The sequence below is a fragment of the Natrix helvetica genome (genome assembly GCF_964273705.1).
Source record: "Natrix helvetica genome assembly, chromosome: 3".
In the NCBI taxonomy this organism is placed as follows: domain Eukaryota; kingdom Metazoa; phylum Chordata; class Lepidosauria; order Squamata; family Natricidae; genus Natrix; species Natrix helvetica.
In genome coordinates this window covers 76,379,618-76,400,331 of record NC_138549.1, presented here as the reverse complement: position 1 = coordinate 76,400,331, position 20,714 = coordinate 76,379,618, and the positions used below count along the sequence as shown (strand labels likewise).

Here is a 20,714-nt window from a genome sequence, read left to right as displayed (position 1 = left end):
ATAAAACATGATGGCCTAGTGAATGCATGATGATCCTAATCTTATATATGAAAATATTGAACAAATGTGTGGATAAAAATATAGAAGGTACATTATAATAGTTTTAGCTATCATTTTTTATAAGTATTCAATTTAAGGTTGCTTTTAAAAAATATTTAATGGTTGCTATTGAGGTAATTCAACCATAAAATGGAACTCTGATCTTTTTAAAATGTTGAAATTACAGATTTTTAAAGGATGGCGAATATTGAATATTGTGAATATTCTTTTGAGAATAAAAAACAAAATAATGTGTTCTAGAGAGTGAAGAAACTTCAGGCTTCCATTGAAATTAGTCTTGGATTTATTGTCACTAGACAAATATAGAAAAATCCACATATCTGTGAAAGCAGGTCCTATTCTTGAACCCTGACTGATGGGTTAAGAGAGAGCAGAGGTGGATTAAATGAGTGTATTAGCAGATATATTTGATTATTGTTTGCAGTACTGACTAAAGCTATATTTATCTTTGACTGTTTGCTGATACTGTTTAATTATAAAATATATTTAATTAAAAATCCTTTCCACTAAATATCAGAATACTTGAAAAATGACATAGAAGGAAATTGCTCTGATTTTTTAAAAACTTTTTTGAGTGTTTCAGGAATATGATGGCCTTAGGTAAGGTCTGGATTGAATTTTCTCCTGCCAATACTTCCCAGTGCACTAACTCCGTATCAATGTCATGTCAGCTAGGTAGATAAGAAAAACTGTTCCTTTCCCACAGAGAGAACTTGCTTAATCAAAACTTGAATTGAGGTCAAGAGTATTTTTTAACATTGCTTCTTACTATGTGGTTTAAAATATTTTCAGTTATCTTTTCTTGTGAATTTTCCACTTCTATATCATCAAACTTGCTTAAGGTTTTTCAAAAAGCGCATTACAGTGAAATAATTTTTAAATAATGCTTCCTTCTCTTACAAGTGCTCTGTTTGTCTTTTCAGCTATTTGCCATGGTTTGAGATGTACTACAAACTTTTAAATACGCTGGCGGAATATTTAGCTAAAGAACAGGTAATTTTGTTATTAAATAGAAATGATTTTCTGAAGAACTGCTAATCATCAATGATTTTAAGGTAGTAGTTCCTTTTTTTGAAAAAAAAATCAAGAATTACATACATTTTAGGTTACTGCTATTATTACTTTTCTTTAAAATAAATAGCTTAATAATTTAAAAACCTTTTTAAGTAGGGAAATTGAATGACATTTCTATGCTAGAAATTATACATCAAGATTACACTCTGGGATAGAATTTGAGTGTGGACAGTTTTAATACTTTATTATAAAATATTAAATTAATTTGCTGAAGAAATGCAAGAAAGTGACACAATTTATATTAATAGAGATAATGTTATTCAACCTTTGTCATTTGTTTATGCTTAGGAAGACTTACTATAAGACATGTTGTATTATTGAGGAAGAAACCAGTTATTTGTGAAACTGGAAATAGATGAACTGTAAAGATAGAAATCAAGACTTCAGAAGTTTGGGTGCTGGAGGCTTTTAAGAAGAAATTGGACAGCTACCTGTCTGAAGTGTAGTGTAGTGTCTCCTGCTTGAGCAGTGGGTTGGACTAGAAGACCTCCAATGTCCCTTGGAGATTCTCTATGGGGTTCAGGTCAGATGAGTTTGCTGGCCAATCAAGCACAGCAATCCAACAGTCATTGAACCAGGTTTTGGGCTTTTGGCAGTGTGGGCAGCTGGAAAATGAAGTCAGCACCCCCATAAATCTCGTCTGCAGAAGGAAGCATGAAGTGCTCCAAAATCTCCTGGTAGACGGCTGCGTTGACCCTGGTCTTAATGAAGCACAGTGGTCCAAAGTCCTGTTGCTCAGTGGTCCAAAGTCCTCTTTTCTAATGAGCGCAACTTTTGCATCTCATTGGGGAACCAAGGACCCAGAGTATGAAGGAAGAATGGAGAGGCCAATCAAGCACAGTAATCCCACGGTCATTGAACCAGTTTTTGGTGCTTTTGGTAAAAGTTGGTCTCATCAGAAAAGAGGACTTTGGACCACTGAGCAACAGGACTTTGGATCACTGTGCTTCATTAAGACCAGGGTCAACGCAGCCGTCTACCAGGAGATTTTGGAGCACTTCATGCTTCCTTCTGCAGATGAGCTTTATGGGGATGCTGACTTCATTTTCCAGCTGCCCACACTGCCAAAAGCACCAAAAACTGGTTCAATGACTGTGGGATTACTGTGCTTGATTGGCCAGCAAACTCGTCTGACCTGAACCCCATAGAGAATCTATGGAGCATTGCCAAGAGAAAGATGAGACACATGAGACCGAACAATGCAGAAGAGCTGAAAGCCGCTATTGAAGCATCCTGGTCTTCCATAACACCTCACCAGTGCCTCAGGATGATAGCTTCCATGCCACGCCGCATTGAGGCAGTAATTGCTGCAAAAGGGGCCCAAACCAAGTACTGAGTACATATGTATGCTTATACTTTTCAGAGGTCCGATATTGTTCTATGTACGATCCTTGTTTTATTGATTGCATGTAATATTCTAATTTTCTGAGATGGTGGATTTGGAGTTTTCATGAGCTGTACGTCATAATCATCACAATTATGACAAATCACAGCTTGAACTATCTTGCTTTGCATGCAATGAGTCTTATCTCATATATTTGTTTCACCTTTTAAGTTGCATTACTGAAATAAATGAACTTTTGCACAATATTCTAATTTTTCGAGTTTCACCTGTATAGTGTTCTTTCTAAAATGGGTTTGGATATAGAATGAATTCCTGGAAAGGCTACATTTTAAAAAGTAATTTAGATAGTTTGGGATAATTTTGGGAAAGTATTAACCTGCTTTGGAGACTAAGATCAGCTTTAGAAACTCTAATCGTAGGGCCATTATCAGATCGTTGAGCATCATTCAGGAATGTATTGATGTTTGTTGAATTACCTACCAAAAGAGACATGTTGGGCCCTATAGTAGTTTGTAGAAAATCTATTTTTTAAAGTGAAACAATGGACGATGTTTAATATTAGATGATATTTTAATTTTATTTCTGCTTTATCTAGATTATAATGGTGGGCTATAACGTTTTTAAATTAGGCACACGGAGCGCTCTTTATATTGTATGGTGTTCAATGATTTTGCAGTTCCTTAGAAAACTTTGTCCTGGAAATAAAGAAATCTGGCATGTGCTATACATATTTTATTTTTATTTTGTCTTGGTTTTTATATGGCTTGATTGCCCTTTCCATCTATAGTATTACTCTTTTTTGTACTGTTCATTTGTTTATTTTTGTTGCATTTTTGTACCAATGTTTGTTTCATAGTTTTATGCATTACTTTATAAAATGTTTTTCTTTGGATGTTCATATAGGAATATGCTTTATTATAAATCTAATCATAATCCATAAAGCTTTGATTAACAGATGGAAAGACTGCAGTATTTTACAAATTAACCATGGAATTTTTCATGTGTCCACTTGAGAATAAAAAGGGAAAGTGAGATTGTTTCTGTTTGCAGAGAAAGTGATTGAACTTATTTTTGGTCTTGATATACAGTGAATGCAAATGACGTCTTTGTGTCTATTGAATATATTTTTGAAAAAAATCTTATTTTACATAGGAAGCTGACTTGAATGATTTATTAGAAACATGGCATAACCATTCTGTGCCAGAGGCAAATACTCCTATCAGCTTAAATTTGGTAAGTATGGTTTATACTACAGAAAGTTGAATTTTAATTAAAATATTAAAGTCCTAACTGGATCATATAATAGGTCAATTCTGTAAATAGTGATGAATCTGGTTTTTCCATAAAATTCTTTTTATAGATATGAGTAAATATGTTGATTATTATTGTGGAGTGTTCCATTGTACTTATCCTCCCATATAATCTTGGAGGAGTAGCTGCTAATTACTTGATAAATGGCTCAACTTTAAAAGACTGTTCTACAAGAGATGCCAATTGTGCAGGAAATAAGGCACATATTCAAAACAGTTTTGCTAACTAATTCTGATGAAATAGAAGCTGTTTACAATCACTCTTATAGTTGTTTTCAAATAAAGCTTCTGAATAAATTAAACCCAACTTATTTGATTGAATAATGGCTATGTACTACAGCATTATCTCTCATTTGGGGATCCAGGGCAAAAGTCCAGATGTTGATATGGCCCATATAAATGATGGTACCGGTACTAATCTAGTAAGTGGGCCATTATACTTCTTTATCCTATTTTAGTTTTAGGAAATATTCTGATATCCGAAATACAGTAGTTTTGGATCAAGGAATTGGTGTCTCTCTTAAATGTGCTGTTTCCTTTTTTACATTTCCCTTAATTTTAACAAATACCACACAATACATGTATGGTGCATTCCATACACTTAAAGATAGGTCATTGGATATAGTTCGTACATATGGATTTACAAATTCTTTAATAAGAGACTATTATGTGAAAAGTTATACTACTTGTTAAATGATAACCATACTTCGAAAGGTACTTGGAATGCTGTCTTTAACTGTAATCAGTATAGAGTAAAGTAATTTAATTCTCCATAAATATATTTTATCCTTTCTGTCGCTTTCTCTAGGACTCAGTGCAAAGCTGAAATCTTTTCTTGGCTAACACATTAACATCATTTTTTTAATAAAGTATTTTGAAATTGAAATTTATTGCAGCCAACCAGTTTACTGGATGAATGAGCATGAAATCAGATGTTTGTTTAGCAGCCTTCTGCCCAGAAGCGATTCATGATACAAGATATAATTATTGTAGATGTAACTCATTTCCTGTTTGAATTCTTTGAAGAAAAAAAAAGAGATATAATATATTTTAAATTGATTTAACACAGAGATGGACAACCTACAGTGTCAGAACCTCATTTGCAGCTCCCATGTCTTCATTTTTTCAGCTCCTGAAACTCCTCATCATAATGGCTGAAAATTGGTTTCCTGCTATTTTGAGATAGGAGGCACATAAACCTATATTGAAGATTGCAAATAGGCACATTGGCAATAGAAACAAAAAAAATATGTCTTTAGAATTTTCATTCTCTTTAAAATCTACTTTTGCTGCCATATGGGTTTGGTTACACTGATTCCCCCCCCCCTCCAATGATAATTAAGATACTAGAAGATTGGGAGAGCAACAATCTGAGCTTTGTTATTGCAAATTTAAACTTAACATAGTAATGAATATAATTATTATTAATGAAGAAGAGGCTTCCTTTAAGAAAAATAATTATAATATATATCTTAGTTTTTCTTACCATGTCATTTGTTGCTTTAACAAAATTTCCTTCTTTAGCAATCCTGTTACCTTTTCTTCTGCAAAACAAAAATAAAATCTTACATGACTTGAAAGAAGAAGCATAAAAGGATGAAACAGTCGTTAAAAAGAAGGGGCAAATTCATTTAGAAAGGAACACATTTTAAAAAGCCAAATAAGCCTTGCTTCAAAAATGAATTGGTTGATCTTGTTGGAAAAATAACAAGTGTTTTCCAGTGAGCATATTTTGAATACTGAACCATATATGTTAAATAAGTACAAAATATTCTTCTCGGGTGCTTTAAAAAAACTGCTTGCCAAATGATGTCTATTGATTGCAAGAGATTTATAAATGTCCCCTGAGAAATCACTATGTTGTGACTCTGTTCTAAAGAAGGCAAACTATTTGAATATATTTTCCAAGAATATATATTGTCAGATTTGGAACTATATGTGTAAATTGCCTACTAAAAAGAGTCTTAATATTTAATAAAGTGACAATAGTTTATTCTTATACCTCTTTTGCTTATTAAAAAATGCAGAGAATGTTTTTCTCTATTTTAGTTGTTTGTGTATTTCAGAGAAGGGATCTTAGTAGCCTAGGGATCAAAACTGTATTATTTTCACTGAATATATTTACAGATGGCCCTGTTGAAAGTATGTGAGCAATGTCTTCCCATCACATCTTCATTATATTTCAGTGTCATTTTCATGATAATTGTTCAGCAAATTGAATTTTTGGCTTCTCAATGATTATAAAATCAAGCTCTCTTACATCTTGCCAAAAACCCAGGAAAGGTGTTTGCGATAGGAAATAATCCAAAGATGTAAAAACCCAAGGATACAAGCCAATTGATCAGATTAAACATACAGACTGTCCTCAACTTATGACCGGTGATTTTATGAGTTTCCTTTATGACAGCCTTAGAACAGATGCTTTATGGAATATAAACAATCACCAGCTGTTGTAAATGATTGTGTTGCCCCTAGTTATGTGACCACATTTCAGGGGCTTGGCAATCTGTTCACATTTACAACTGGTTATCAAGTGTCCTGCAATCATGTGATTACTATTTGCAATCTTCTCTGTCAACTTCCCCAGAAAGACAATGAGGAATTGGCAGGGAAGGTTGCAAGTGCAGGAAATGGAGAACTTGAGGTCTATTACCTTGGTACAGCAAGGTTTTCTCCTCCCCACTGTGCAGGGAAGGAAAATTCTCCTGTGTGCTGGAGGAACAGACCTCAAATCCTTGTGAACATCAGCCTTCTGTGCCTTTCAAGAACTGGTGTTCGCTACCATTTTTTCTCTGTCCAAAGGCGAATAAAAACCAGTGTTCTGAAAGGCACATAAGGATGCTGTATAGGTCAGGAAAGACGCATGAGGTTGCTCAAGTGATTGGCACAGTGCAAGTGCCAAGGGGTTGGGGAAATTGTGCAGGTGGGGAAGACTTATCCAGGCAACATGCAACCTTCTTTTCTTACTTCCTCATTACAAACATTCCCTGCTAGTTTCCCATAAGTAAAAGACTTGATGGACAATCATGACTGAGTTTACGTTTCCTGTTGGCTTCCCTATTAACTTGTGGGAAGCTGTCAGGGAGCATTGGAAATGACAGTCATTGACCATAGCAGTGTGGAGGAACTGTATCAGCCACAACTTCCCAAAATTCCATTACCATGGGAGTAATGGGTCCTAGCCTTCTATAAGTTAACCCATTTGAGTTGCCTTGGTTCAAAAAATTGCGTATTCTGATGCCCATTTTCCCCAGTTAAAGGTTACAAGCAGGCAAACAGACACAAGAGTTTTATTGGAATATAGATTGTGCTGTGCAGTAAAATTGAAGCTAGAGCTGCATGGCAATCACGATTATTTCTATTTTGAAATAAGGTTTCCCACTGCCCAACGTTAGAACAAAAGTAGGACATTCTGAAATTATAACTAATGAATGAAAGGAAAGGAAATTTAGTTCTATATTAAGCATCTATGTTGTTAAGAATTCTCAGTTGATCAAATGTTACTTCAGTCAGCTCTTATATCAACCTATCATGTTGTCTTGTTAAAAGCACAATAACATTTTGTACCTCATGTAATCCAATATCAGTCATTCCATAAATATAAAGTATTTCTTGCAAACAAAAGGGAGAGGTAATAGGTTTTTTCTCCTTTATCTCTGTAGTATTCATAAACTATATTTTATTTATGTTGATAGTGAAATATATGTTAATTTTTTAAATTAAAAAACCCTTTCTAATTTTGGGTATTTATAGGATTTTTTTCTTGTTTTCTAGTTCCATTTGCTTGCTTGCTTCTTTTTTGATTAAAACAAATGTACATTTATTTGAATAAGTTTGATTATTCCCTGAGAAGCCTTGAAAGCTACTTTCAAAAATCTCACAGTGACAAGTAGTTACTGTAGGTAGTTCCTGATTTATGACCATTTGTTTAACTTTGGTTCAAAGTTATGATGGCTTCGGAAAAAGTAATGGCTGGTCCTCAAAATGATGACAATCATATTATCCCCATAGTTACATGATCACAATTAGGGCAGTTGGCAACTAACTTGCATTTACGACAGTTGTGATTTGCCATCTTCCCAGCCAGCTTCAGACAACCAAAGTCAACTGGAGAAACTGAATTTGCTTAACAATCATGTGAATCGCTTAATGACCATAGCAGAAATGTTGCACCGTTGAGTCTGGTCCTGTGATGCCTTGCTTTCCAACAACCACGCTGACTTAAGACAGAAGTTCCATCCCAATTGGGGGTCATAAGTTGAAAACAGCCTATGTCTTTTTGTATTAACCATTTTGTCACTGTAAGATTTTTCAGAGTGGAAATAGTAGCGGGAAGAACCGTTTCCAGGCTACTAATTATATCCCAAATGAATGTGGGCAACTTTCCTCCCCCCCCCAAACTCCTTTGTAAAAACCTCTGTGTTTGGTTACCTCTCATTTCTTTTTAAAAACCATGGAGAACACATCTTATTTAAAAGATTACCCATAAATGTTTCACAATGAGAACCATACATGGTAAGGGTCGGTAACTATAATCCCCAAAACAAAATTAAGTTTTGTGAGGAATACCACATACCCCTTCCTTACTTCCAATTATGTGTCACTCTAGAGGTAAGAAAATAGTAACTGGATATGTTTTTATTGTTTTTATTGTAGTGCACATCTCCATTAATCCATTTTCTAATAAAACTAGTTAATCATTAGAATAGTAGTATGTGTTGGAGAAACTAAAAGGGTATTTTTCTTTTAATCTCTTCCAGTTGCTTTCATTTTAAGTTTACTGTGCAAAGCTATTTTCTGATCCTCTTTTGCATTGTTGGCTGTCATAAATCTGTTTAGTATGTATGCAGAATCAACAGTACTGCACGATTTCAGCAGAAGTTAATTTTTTTTAAATGGGTATATCAACATGGGTTGAATAATCTGGTGCTTCTGGTTGCTAATAATATGTCCTCTCAAAGCAGATCTAAAATTTAGTTGCTTATACAGACAGTATTATTTTATAATGATTTTCTCTTTTTGAATAATAATTTTGTATTTTTTTTTCTTGACTAGCATTCGTATTTTATTACTCCTGATTTAACTGGATTACCAACTGTTCCTGAAAGTGTAAGTTTTGATTATATTTGCAATATTTATAAAGGTTTACAAATTAAATCATTTAACAAACATCTGTAGAAATCTGAATAGTTATTGATTAAAGTCCCTCATTAATATGGCTTCATTCATCTATAGGAACTGCATAATTAAGTATTATATATATATTTTGGATAATATGTGTATATGTGCAGCAATGTGTGTGTGATTATGTCTGCATTTATACAGCTAATTTAACTAAAATTAATGCAAGGGTTTACTTAGGATTTAGTGTATGTATATATAATTGGAGTTTTAAATAAATTGTTATAGATATATAGTAAACTCAAAAACAAGCAATTCAAGAGGCGCCTTTCTGAAAATATAAGATTATTCTTGGACATGTTTTCAAAATATGCAAATGGTAATAGATAAATTTCAGTTAAATGCTTATTAAGGAGATACATTTCTTTAAAAAGATTATTTTAACTAGACAGAAATAAATTTATATATAATTCAGTTACCTTTATTAATGTGTTAACAGACCTTATTCTTCGTTTACTAGAGAAATCTTACTGAATATTTTGTTGCTGTGGATGTGAATAACATGCTACAACTTTATGCCAGCATGTTGCATGAGAGACGCATCATTATTACCTCCAGCAAGCTAAGCACTGTGAGTACTTCACACATCTCTTTTCAAGTAGACTATATTGAACATTTCACAATAAAGGCTTGCATATCTCTCTAGATTTAAATATGTGCCTTATATACTTATGAGACAATATCTACATACTCTCTTTAAAAGATGTAGTTTTAATCTGACTCTTGAAGCATGGAAGTCTGATTGATATAGGCTTACTCAAATACATTAAGACGGGTTAATTACTTTTTGTTACCCAGGGATGAGAGTTCTTTAACCCTCTAGAGTTATATTTCTATGCCTTCCAACCTATAAAGAATTCTTAAGGGCTATTATAAGATCTTTATTATTCACTTGTGGCTTATTCCATTGGACCTACTAGACAGGAATCAAAGGGCCATGATAATAGCTGCTATCCTAAATCTAGTAGTGTTTGGGGAAGATATACTGTAATGACTCTGATTTTGAGCAGCTCTTCAGACTGATAATGACTTACTATTCCAAGTCATTTTTTTATTACATCAGTTTTATGCCTCTGCCTAGGCTGAAATGGCTTTCGTGTGTCATTGCAGATGGAACTGAGATAAAGGGTCTGCTGTGTTTATCCATGCCTAAATCTTTTGATAGTCCTGTTTGTTTCAGCTTTTCCCTTGTGGTGTCATTTATAACTCTAAATCCATCACCTTTAATTTGAAAATAACATTGCCTTCATGCCAGTGAGCATCATTTATATCTGCATAGTGTCTGCTTAATTTAAGCCCATAAATAAATTAATTAAACTCCCTCAAACCCTTTGCTTTACTTAATACTTTAATACCAGGCTTTATTCATGCGGGTGTCTATTCTTCCCTTAACAATAAAGTGGATGTGTTAACATTTTCAAAAACTAATGCTCATTTGAAGATAAATCCATTACAAAAAATTAATTTAATTTAATTTTAAATTTTTGAAGGATTTGTTGGCTTTTTATTTGTGGAATTAAGTCTTTGGATTCCCCCCCCCCCCCAACAAACACAAACAACCTGGTGTATCAGTTAATTGCATTACTGTAACTTGCTTCTTATAAATTGCTTAGAAGGACCAGTGATACCATTTTCTCTTCTTTATATTCCTCTTTCTCCATTTTTTTTTAAAAAAAGAGAAATAAAAGTCTCCTTTAGGGAAAATAAAATTGCCACAAATTACAATGTTGATGTTGAAAGAGACATTTTTCTTCTCTTCAGCTAGCATGGCAATAATTTTTTTGAAAATGAATCAAATGCAAAACAGCATCAGCCATTCTGTGAGGTTATAGCTAGAATTGTTAGTGTACTCAATGCAGCAACTTTCTTACGTATAAGCTAACTTGCAGTACCTGGCCAATCGTGGCAGACTTTGAAAATAAGCTAAGAAGCTCACACTTGATCAGTATTGGTGTGGACCAGACTAAGAAGTTAAATAAAACTGGGGAATGTAAGAGCAAAACGCTTTTCTTGTTCCTCAGTGTTTTCTTGTTCCTTAAAATATATGCATATATTTATTTCAATTTGACTTTTTTGTTTCCTTGATCACTGAAGTAGGGTTTAAAAGCTTAAACTAGTAAGATTCTGCAAGTGTAACCAACTTATGGTCGGCAGTGCAGTCTAACAATTACAATCTTAGCTTACATTAAAATAAGCTAATAGTTTTATACTCTGAAGGTCCATCCTTATGCCCTGCTAACTCCAACAGATACTATGAGGATGCTCTCATTTTTAGCCCACGGTCATGACAGCTTACTTTTTTTATTTAACAGTTCCAATTTATAAAGGCCATTTTCCTCCTTCGTGACAAAAGTCTTGCTGTACAATCAGTGATACCACAATGATTCTGGTAATAAGGCTGTCAGGGCTAGGATCTGTGTCGCTCCAGTGTCCACATGGGCTGGTGCAAGAGCTCCCCTTCTCCTCTATCACCTTCCTGTTGTTTGGGCAATTCTATTTTTCACAGCAGAAGATTCTATGTTTTCCCCTTTGGCCTCAGTTCTATATTTGCTGGATCTCCAATCCCATGAATCTTGTCTGGTGGGCAAGGAGCTATTTCTCATCACATCTTCCGCTTCTACTCCAAGACCTGGCAGGAGGTTGGGAGGATTAGCAAAAGAAGCAGAGGGTGGTGCTAGTAGACCCAATTCTCTAGCTCATGGAATTGATCGGTGGGATGAATTGTCTCCATCGCATCCAACATCAGGGGACATTCCTTGATGGTGATTCTCAGCTTGGAAGGATAGCAAAAAATACACAGAAGAAGAATGGACTTTTTTCCTGATCTCCAACCCCACATATAACCTAAGACCAGAGGTATGAACCGGTAGTAGCAGCGTCGGGAGGCTCCGCCCACCCACCCAGATGCTTCTGCACATGCGCAGAAGTATTGTGTGTGCGGGAGCACAGCTGAACCAGTAGTAAAAAAATTGGCAACCCACCACTGCCTAAGACCCAGTGGGGAGAAAGGCAAATCTTTTCATTCTCCTGATAAACTATGGATGAGATTTCAATGCAATTATTCTCAATCTTTAGAAAAGGCAAAAGGAAAAAAAATTGAATATAAAACTGAAATCGAAGGTCAGTTATTTTTAATATTTTGTATCAATCTTAGATATTAAATAAGAATCTATTACCTTTACCAAGGAATTAATTTCCCATTAATTTCCTAATAAGACCAGGAGTTTGTTTTTTTTATGTAGGCTACTTTTCTGTAAGAGTGTTATCAATTCCTTTCTTTTGTTGAAGGAGTTGTCCTTTATCTTTGGATGTTAACTTAATATCAAGTGTTTATGAGAGTTCATGCAGACTGAATTATGATGTCATCTTCATGTTATCAGCTCAGTTTTGGTTCACTATCTAAGGGCAGTAGGACCAAGATCAAACCCATAATTCAAGCTTTCTCCTTCTCCTTTTTGGGGAGGGGGAGAGAAGGGAGGTGGGAGTGCAAAATTGCTGTACTGTAATCCACATTCTTTACATCAGGAAACCCTGTGCCACTAAATTGTGATAATAAAGCACTAAACTTACTATGCAAAAAAATTAAATATAGGAAATGTCTGGGATCAGTGGTATGTTAACCATTAAGCAAACTAAGCACATGCTTAGGGCACCAGACCCAAGGGGGGCACCACAAAGTTGAGAAAGATAAAACAACAATGAAGATTTGTACAGTATGTACAAGGGAGGGGGGCACCAATATTTGTCAGTGCTTAGGGCACCAGTGAGACTTAATACACCACTGTCTGAGACCACTGAGGGTTGTGTTGGTGGAAAGCAACACATTTCACTTAAAAAGTTATGAGAATTCCACTACCGATCAGCTTCCTGGTTGTCACTTTGCATTTGCATTTCTTACTTTATAATAGCATTTTAACTATGAATGAATGCATATCATGTGCATATTTATTTCCAAAACATTTATTTTATAATGTTTTTATTTTGTCATCTCACATACCGTTTGCCTGTTGTACTTCTTAAATCTGTGCTATTATATATCATAACTTTAATATTTGTGGGTGTGAATTCAGTGTATTTTTCCTCTCCTTAAACTAGAGAAGCATTTTCAGAAAGGCACTGCTAGCACATTGATTTTATGCCTGTAGTAGACAGGCCTGAGAAGTTTGGGCCCCAAGTGAACCTGCTGTGGTACTCTACCAGAACATCATGCTGTAGTCTTGTGTATTCAAAGCAAAGGAATAAATCATGATTTTACAACAGTGCATCAGTTGACTTATTGCTGTTTTGTGACCACTGGATGGGAAGGATTGCTGTTTAATGCCATGTCATTGGTTCTCAAGTCAGTCGGGCATGAAGGCTTGTCATATGCCTCTGTAATTGTACCTCTCCAGATTTCCTCTAACTAGTCAGCTGGGGCTGTGCATTTTGTCTCTAACACCCAGCTGGCCTGTGCCTGACAGGAGCCTTCTCATCATCCTGTCAGTAATATGTTAAGTAGTGGGTGTCTGTTTCAAGGCCTCTGTTAGAGAAGCAGGTGGAAAGGATGCTATGCTTTAATGCAGAGGTCGAAATATTATCTCTTTTCCCCATCCCTTAAACACACACACAGAGAGCATTTTTTATCGTAGAATGGATCAGCACATTTGTAAGTACATTCCAACTGCATAATCTTGGTTCTTCTCACAAATAAATTTTCATCTGCATAAAAACAGCAAAAGGAAAAGACTAAAAATTAGAAAGTAAACTGATTCACTGCAATTGGGAGGCTGTCCTTTCCCTAACCCAGTGAATCAGTTATGACCTCATGTTCTGTTAGATAACTCTTAACTAGTTGATATCTGCAAATAAGATACATTTCTTCTTATCAGTTTCTTCCTTTGACAGACATGGTATTTCATTTAATGTTGTCAAGGGAATTGAGAACATTTGAAAGAAGCAGAGCAACTGACCAGATGCTAGGGAATGCAAAGCAATCCCCATTTGTTATAATTGCATTAACCTTCAACATGCTCGTCTTCCAGCTGACTCTAAAGAAGAGATTCATGAATATTTGCCAGATCCAGATATCATAATTTAGTTACTTGTACAATAATTTCTTGACACTTTTTCTCCCATTCGATGTAAGATTTATTTGCATTGATAACCTTTTCATCAAAATTCTGAATCATACTTTTAAAACTTGATCAAATCCTTAGAAGCAAGGCTGGGAGGATGAGTAAAGAAGGGGGAGAAGAAATGTTTGGTCCACTCCACAATTTGCTGCCTCTCAAGGATCACTGAGATATAATGCATTTTCATGATCCAAAGTGATTTCCTCCTCTAATGTTCAATGCCGAGCCCGAAGATTGATCTTCCTTCCACTATTGGATTATGAATTTGCCCAGTTACATAAATACCCAGGTCTTTTTTGGATCAAGCATTATTGATAATTTGAAAAATAAAGAGGTTGACCCTCTTGTCAAAATAACTTTTTATGAGATTTCTTATCTGAGTGAGAATAAGCAGATCTAAGAAAAATAAAATAACTCTACCATAATTTGTGCACTTCTTGTATCTTCAGTTTCTGAGTCACTTGAAATAATAAATAATTAATATCAGGCCTGACAAAAAGCAAAGGGAATTTTGTGCTACCTTTAAAGTATATGCCCGCCCAGACTTCTGGGGAAGCAATGATGAATTGAAGAAAGTGCCATTGAGAATGCAGCTTCCAATCATGACAGAACAAGGAGGACCTGAGATTACCCACATATCCTCCAGTCAGCATGTCTCTGGAAGAAGGCCATAAGTGGCCTTCGGCAAGAATAGAACTCTAGGAGTCAAAGGATAACCATCTTTGCCCTTATCGCAGTCAGTGCTTTCAAAAGGATGCTAGTTTTGAATGCTTCTTTTCTCAATTACTTCTGGAAGTTGCTGGTTATTGGGTATTTTAGGGATATTAAGAACCTTCAGAATAGCAAATTTCATTGGATGAGTTTCCTTTAGCCCTTGATTAGAAACGATTTATGGAAGTTTAAGGATTTAAAAAATTCTTATTTTGGAATACAGCAAAAGGGCGTTTAGAACATTGATTTTGGAAAGTTATAAATGGACTAAGAGGCCATATTACTTTGAAGCAAGATTCTGAAATTAATTACAATAATCCTTGTAGATTGTTTAGAATGCTATTAAAATATATGGAGATTTTGAAATTATGTATTAAGACATCTTCTCTTGGAGGTGGACATCTGGAAAAATTCATTCAGAAGTTACTCTTATGATTGTCTGCTATCATAAAAGTTAAAATGTTGATGAAGCTTCTGAGAAGAGACTAAGAGAAAATGGAAAGAAGTCAGGTTCTGGGACATCATTAAAAGAGATTAAAGATCAAGATTGTTAAAAGCAAAAGAACATAACATTGGTTTATTTGATCAAGATTACTGACATTTTTTCAGAGAAAGTGATGTCACTATTGAAAGGAATACAAGATTGATTTATTTGATGAAGGTTAAAATGCTATAAAATGTTTTTGAGAATTCTTAAAGATTTTTTGCTGATTAGGACAGAATGATGAGGCTTTAAGAATTTGTTTATATATGAGATATGAGAAGGAAATATATTTATAGTAACAGAGAAAGTGATAAATTACTGAAATTGTTGGTACGTGATGAAAGGGAAGGAGTTATTCCTTTATAGAACGGTATCTCTTTTTAATATATATACGGATAATTATATATAGAATTATTATACTACATTACATTATATTAATAATTATATGAAGAATAAATAGTACACAAACTATTTTAGAAAGCAGAAGGAGTGAGTCTTCTTAGAAGAGTTCCTGAGCTTTCTTTCAAGATTTATCTTTATTCATTATAGGCATTTACGTATATTGAATCCTTTGAATGAACAGGCAACTTACCAATAGTTGAACCAAACATATTGTAGGGCACAAGACCAGAAATGAAATAAAGTCCAATCCTCTGTTTGCTTAAACCTAATAGACAAGGCCTGTCAAACAAGCGGCCTGTGAGCTGGATGCGTCATGTGCAGGCCACGGCCACCCCAGCTCTGCAAAGGCAAAAAGCATAACAATACATCATGATATGTCACGTGATACGATTGAGTTTGACACCCATGTAATAGACAGAATCTTTCCAAACTATAGCTATAACTTTTGAGCTGCTACACATATTGTGACAGATTCTAGGGTGTGATTACCCCAAACCACTTCATGTCTTCCTCTTCCAGCTTGGGACTGTGTAGACTCATGATTTGAGTGTTTTTCTGGGAAAGTTCTGGCAAAATTCTCTGTTTGCTGCTGCAGAGAACATTCCATTATACATACCACTCTGGTAGAAAATGTTGTGCAAAAGCTTCCAATTTGGTATCAAAATCTTAAACAATTCTTTCTCAAAAATTTATATATGTTCAGAAACTGCACATCCAGAATCTTCTGAAGCAGCATATCAGAGGAATTTGATTCCTCTGATACTAGCAACATTATTTTTATCTATTATGTATTTATATATTACCTTGCCATTTGGAGAAATTCACATTATATAATAGAGGAAAAGATAGATCTTGATTATTGCTTATCACATTTTGATACTTGATAAGACTTTCAGTAAAGGGTTTGCTTTGATTTCAACATCTATATATTTATTTAAGATATGGTTTATTATTATATGAGTGATTTATAATTAGATCCATAGTTAAATATAGCGAAAACCTAATAATTCAAGTCTTTACCAAGGAGTTAACAATTATTAAGATAGTGTCTGAAAATATGGTCAGCATAGTAGGTAGCATTTTTATAAAATTATGTTGTTTTCTGGAAGTTGATTTGTGCCATTTGAAACTAATTTTAGAAAACCAGAAAAAATTGATAAAAGAATTTCTACAATTAGCATACTATTTATTTTAATGACTATTCATCATTTCAGTATAATCTATCAAAGGAACTTTGACTTCTACTTTTTCTATTAATTTCAAATATTTATTTCACTTTCACGATGCTTTTAAAAGTACAGTACTGTTTGTATGTACGTTAGCTCCCTTACATTTTGCTGCATTTTTAATTTTTAAAAAATGAGCATTAATTAAATATTTAGACTGTAGACAGATGGTTACCTTCTGTTACTTAAAATGTTTTTAATGTGTTGCATTTCTCTCTGCAGCAGTTTATTGTTTATAGTTGCCAGTGTATTTATTTTGACATACTTCTGTTTTTTTTTCACCTGCAAGGTGCTGAAATACTTTGCTAATAATAACTTCAGTGAAAAAGAACACTTTCCCATATGTTTGTGTGTGTGTGTGTGTGTATGTGTGTGTATGCATGCATGCATACACACACACACACACACACACACACACACACACACACACACACACACACACACACACACACACACACACACACACACACATATATATATATATATATATATATATATATATATATATATATATATATAGTTTTCTCAGAATAGCATCCTCAAACATCATTTGTCAGCAGGCAGGAAGTAGAAGGCAAAAAATTATAAAGGTATCTTTAAAATAAGTTCAACTGTTGAGATTTCGTCAACATTTTATGTAGTTTTCCTGCCATTATTTTTCCTGGGATGTTTTTATAACTTTCAAGTCCAGACCAGAACTCTCAAAATCCGTCTCCCACCCAAATATCAGCTAGACCTAATCTTTGGCGAAGCATTCCCACTTGCTGAAATCTAGACTACCATTGAGGTAATTGCTACAATCCTTATCCCTAGGAGTGCATCCTTTCAAAATTAACTTTTTTATTCCAAACCTTTTCAATAAATTTTAAAATGGGATGAAAAATAGCAAGTGAGCCTGGCAATGTGTATAAACGGGCTAACTCTAGATTACACCCCTCAAAAGTTAGTAACTAAAACGTACGGGTACTTCTTGATTGTTCACTACAATTGTACCGGAATTTCCATCGCAAAGCAGTGCAGCTGTAAAGCAAGATGACATGAGTGCATTGCTTAGTGATGGAATCCCAGCATTCTCCATTACTGTCATTAATCAATTTATTTATTTATTTTATTTGATTTCTAGACCGCCCCCTCTCTCCGAAGGGACTCGGGGCGGTGTACAAGAATCAAGAATCATAGATCATTAAAAGCAGGTGCCCATCCTAATCCAGGGCATTCTGGGATTGGCCCCTCCCAACCTTGATCCTCAGCAAAGTAAAAAACTGCCTCCACCTTCCTATCTCTCCCTCATTTTGTCCAGCTTGCACCCTTCCTTGTGGAGTGGCAAGCAGCTCCCCTCTCCGGCTACCTTGCACTTTGCTGCCCCAGGTGGTCTTCGCCGTCTTCTTGCTTTCACTTCTGGTGTAGCTGGTATGGTTGCTGGACCAGGCTGGTGCTTGGTTCCACGCTGTGAAAAAAACAAAACAAAACAAAACCCAAAAGCAACCCCTGAATTGAGGTGCACCAAAAAACTCCTGGCTCCAGCTGGGCTTTGTACTGTGAAACAAAAGAAAAGATATATCTCAAACAGTCCAGAGTTGCAGCTTGCAAAAAAAAACCAAAAACAAAACCCAACCCTTTCACTTGGCTGATTTTGTTTTTTATTTTGGAACATAAAGCTGTGCCCCGCCCTGGAGCTTTTTGCAAAGGGACTGTTTTGGGCTCTTTTTTTTTAACAAGCTGCCTTTCTTTGGACTAATCTGCAAGAAAATATTATCTCTTTTCACTTATTCATTTCAAAATTTCTTTTGTGCTACATGTGATCAGTATTAGAAGTGAAGGTGATTATTTTATGTTAAAACGGGTATTTCAGAGAAATTTGTTTCAGTTGTTGTTTTGCAGCACTACCATTCAGTTAGAAAGTTAAGGTTATTTAAAATAAAAAAACCAGATGTTAATTTGTCTTTCAAACCTAAGGAACTATAATACACAGGCATACCAGGCAGGTATAGACATACAAGCATAGTGGCAATACGCTATTTTTCTGTATTTAGACATGTAATTGTTAATGAATGTGTTAATGTTTTTGCTCTAAATGCAGTGCATTTTTAAAAATCTTGATTTAATAAGGAAATTTATAATAAAATTCCCTTTCTGTTAATTTATGTGTCAATATTTTCCTTATCCGGAGATCACTTCCGGTTTCCGAAGGCGACGGACGTTGGTCTGCTGTTCGCTTCTCCGGTGGGCTCCATTTAGGAGCACAGGAGGTCTTGGAGAGACCACCTGCAGTAGGGCGGCTTGCTGGAACCCCCCCCCGATAGGTGGCAGCCATGGGGGGGGGGTCTCCAGTTTCGCCTTAGGAGCCGGGGAGCGTAGGGGGTGCATAACAGCACCTTCGCTGAATGGATTCCGGAAAGAAAGAGTTAACTACATGCAGCGGCTGAAGTGCTGGAGGTGAGAAATTCACTCCAATCTCCTTAATTGCTTTTAACTGACGAGTAGCGGCTTTTTTTACAAGTTGTGGATTCAATCTGTTTGAAGTAGGAAGATTGGAGGGGGGTTGCTTTTTTTCTTCTACCCCTCTCAGGCAAAGCGGCATTTGGACTGGCTCTCAATCTCAGAATGGAGATAGAGAGCAAAAAATTAAACTAGCCACTTGAACTAACTGTGTGAAAAGATTTATATCATAACTGCAAGAGCTGATTGCTGAGTTCTTTTGAAAGCTTTATGGAAGTTTTTAATGTTCTGCTCCTGATCCCAAGGAGGAGCCAAGATGGCCTTCTTCCTTCTTCTTCTTCGCACTTATAAATGAAGTCTGCCTTTTGAAACTACCTTTGAAGAAAGTCTGGCTTTATATTATCCCCCCTGAAGGACTCTTGGAGCCTCTCCTGTTACGTCGTCTTTCTGGATTTGGACTATTTGATTTCCTTTTTTTTGAGTGATTTCTTGGCTTGGAACTGTGACAGAGGGTTAATTTTCACTTTTGGATTTGCCTGTCTTCTCGGACTCACTCAGCTGCACGCTTCACAGACGCCATTTCTTTTGCAAAAGATTTTTACTCTTTCTGAACTTAGACAATGGGGCCCAGAAAACCACCTACAGGCAAAGCAGTTTCGGCACCGACTTCTACTGCATCCAGTCCAACGATTCAACAGACAAAAATTTCATCATTTTTACAAGAAAAGACTGGAGAGAGTTCAAAATATTTATCTGTTACTCAAATGTTTCAAGCTATTATGCAGGGACAAAATGAGTTGAAAAAGGAGGTAGCAGATTTTAGAGATGAGCTTAAAAGTGTGCAGCAACAAATAACAGAAAATAAACAGAGAATTGGTGTGCTGGAGGAGGGCGCGGCTGGGCTGAGAGAGGAGGTTAAGGCAGTCCAGAAGGGAAATATAGAATTGGAAAATTTTATGGCAAAGATAGAACTTGAAAGAATGTCCTTCTTTCTCAGATGCCAGAACTTACCGGAGACAGAAGATGAAGATCTTAAGGATATTATGAGTACAATTTTAGCAGAATATATTAAAAGAGATAAAGAACAGTTGTGGTGGGATATGGATCTGGTTTATAGGATTAATTCAGCATATGCCAGAACACATAATGTTCCAAGGGAAGTACATGTTAAATTTCTTAGGAAGACCACGAGGGATGAGATTCTAGGGGCTCAGAGGGGGGGACCACTAAAATATAAAGATAAAGAAATTGCCATTCTTAAGCAAATTCCGAAAAAAATAAGAGATAAGAGGAGGAAGTATTCCTCCTTTTCAAATAAATTATATAATAAGGGAATTTGGTTTAGATGGTTATTGCCAGAAGGAATGCTGA

General features: G+C 35.3%; 1 protein-coding gene across 4 annotated transcripts in view; it reads left to right on the top strand.

Moving 5' to 3' along the window:
* Positions 1-20,714, top strand: part of DENND1B (DENN domain containing 1B) — a 212,086-nt gene that overhangs the window by 100,696 nt on the left and 90,676 nt on the right. For all 4 annotated transcript variants that reach the window (XM_081946402.1, XM_081946401.1, XM_081946400.1 and 1 more), the window contains 4 exons: positions 984-1,053; positions 3,632-3,712; positions 8,845-8,898; positions 9,431-9,541. In XM_081946402.1, the coding sequence (XP_081802528.1) occupies positions 984-1,053; positions 3,632-3,712; positions 8,845-8,898; positions 9,431-9,541 (316 nt within the window). The remainder of the gene's footprint in view (positions 1-983; positions 1,054-3,631; positions 3,713-8,844; positions 8,899-9,430; positions 9,542-20,714) is intronic.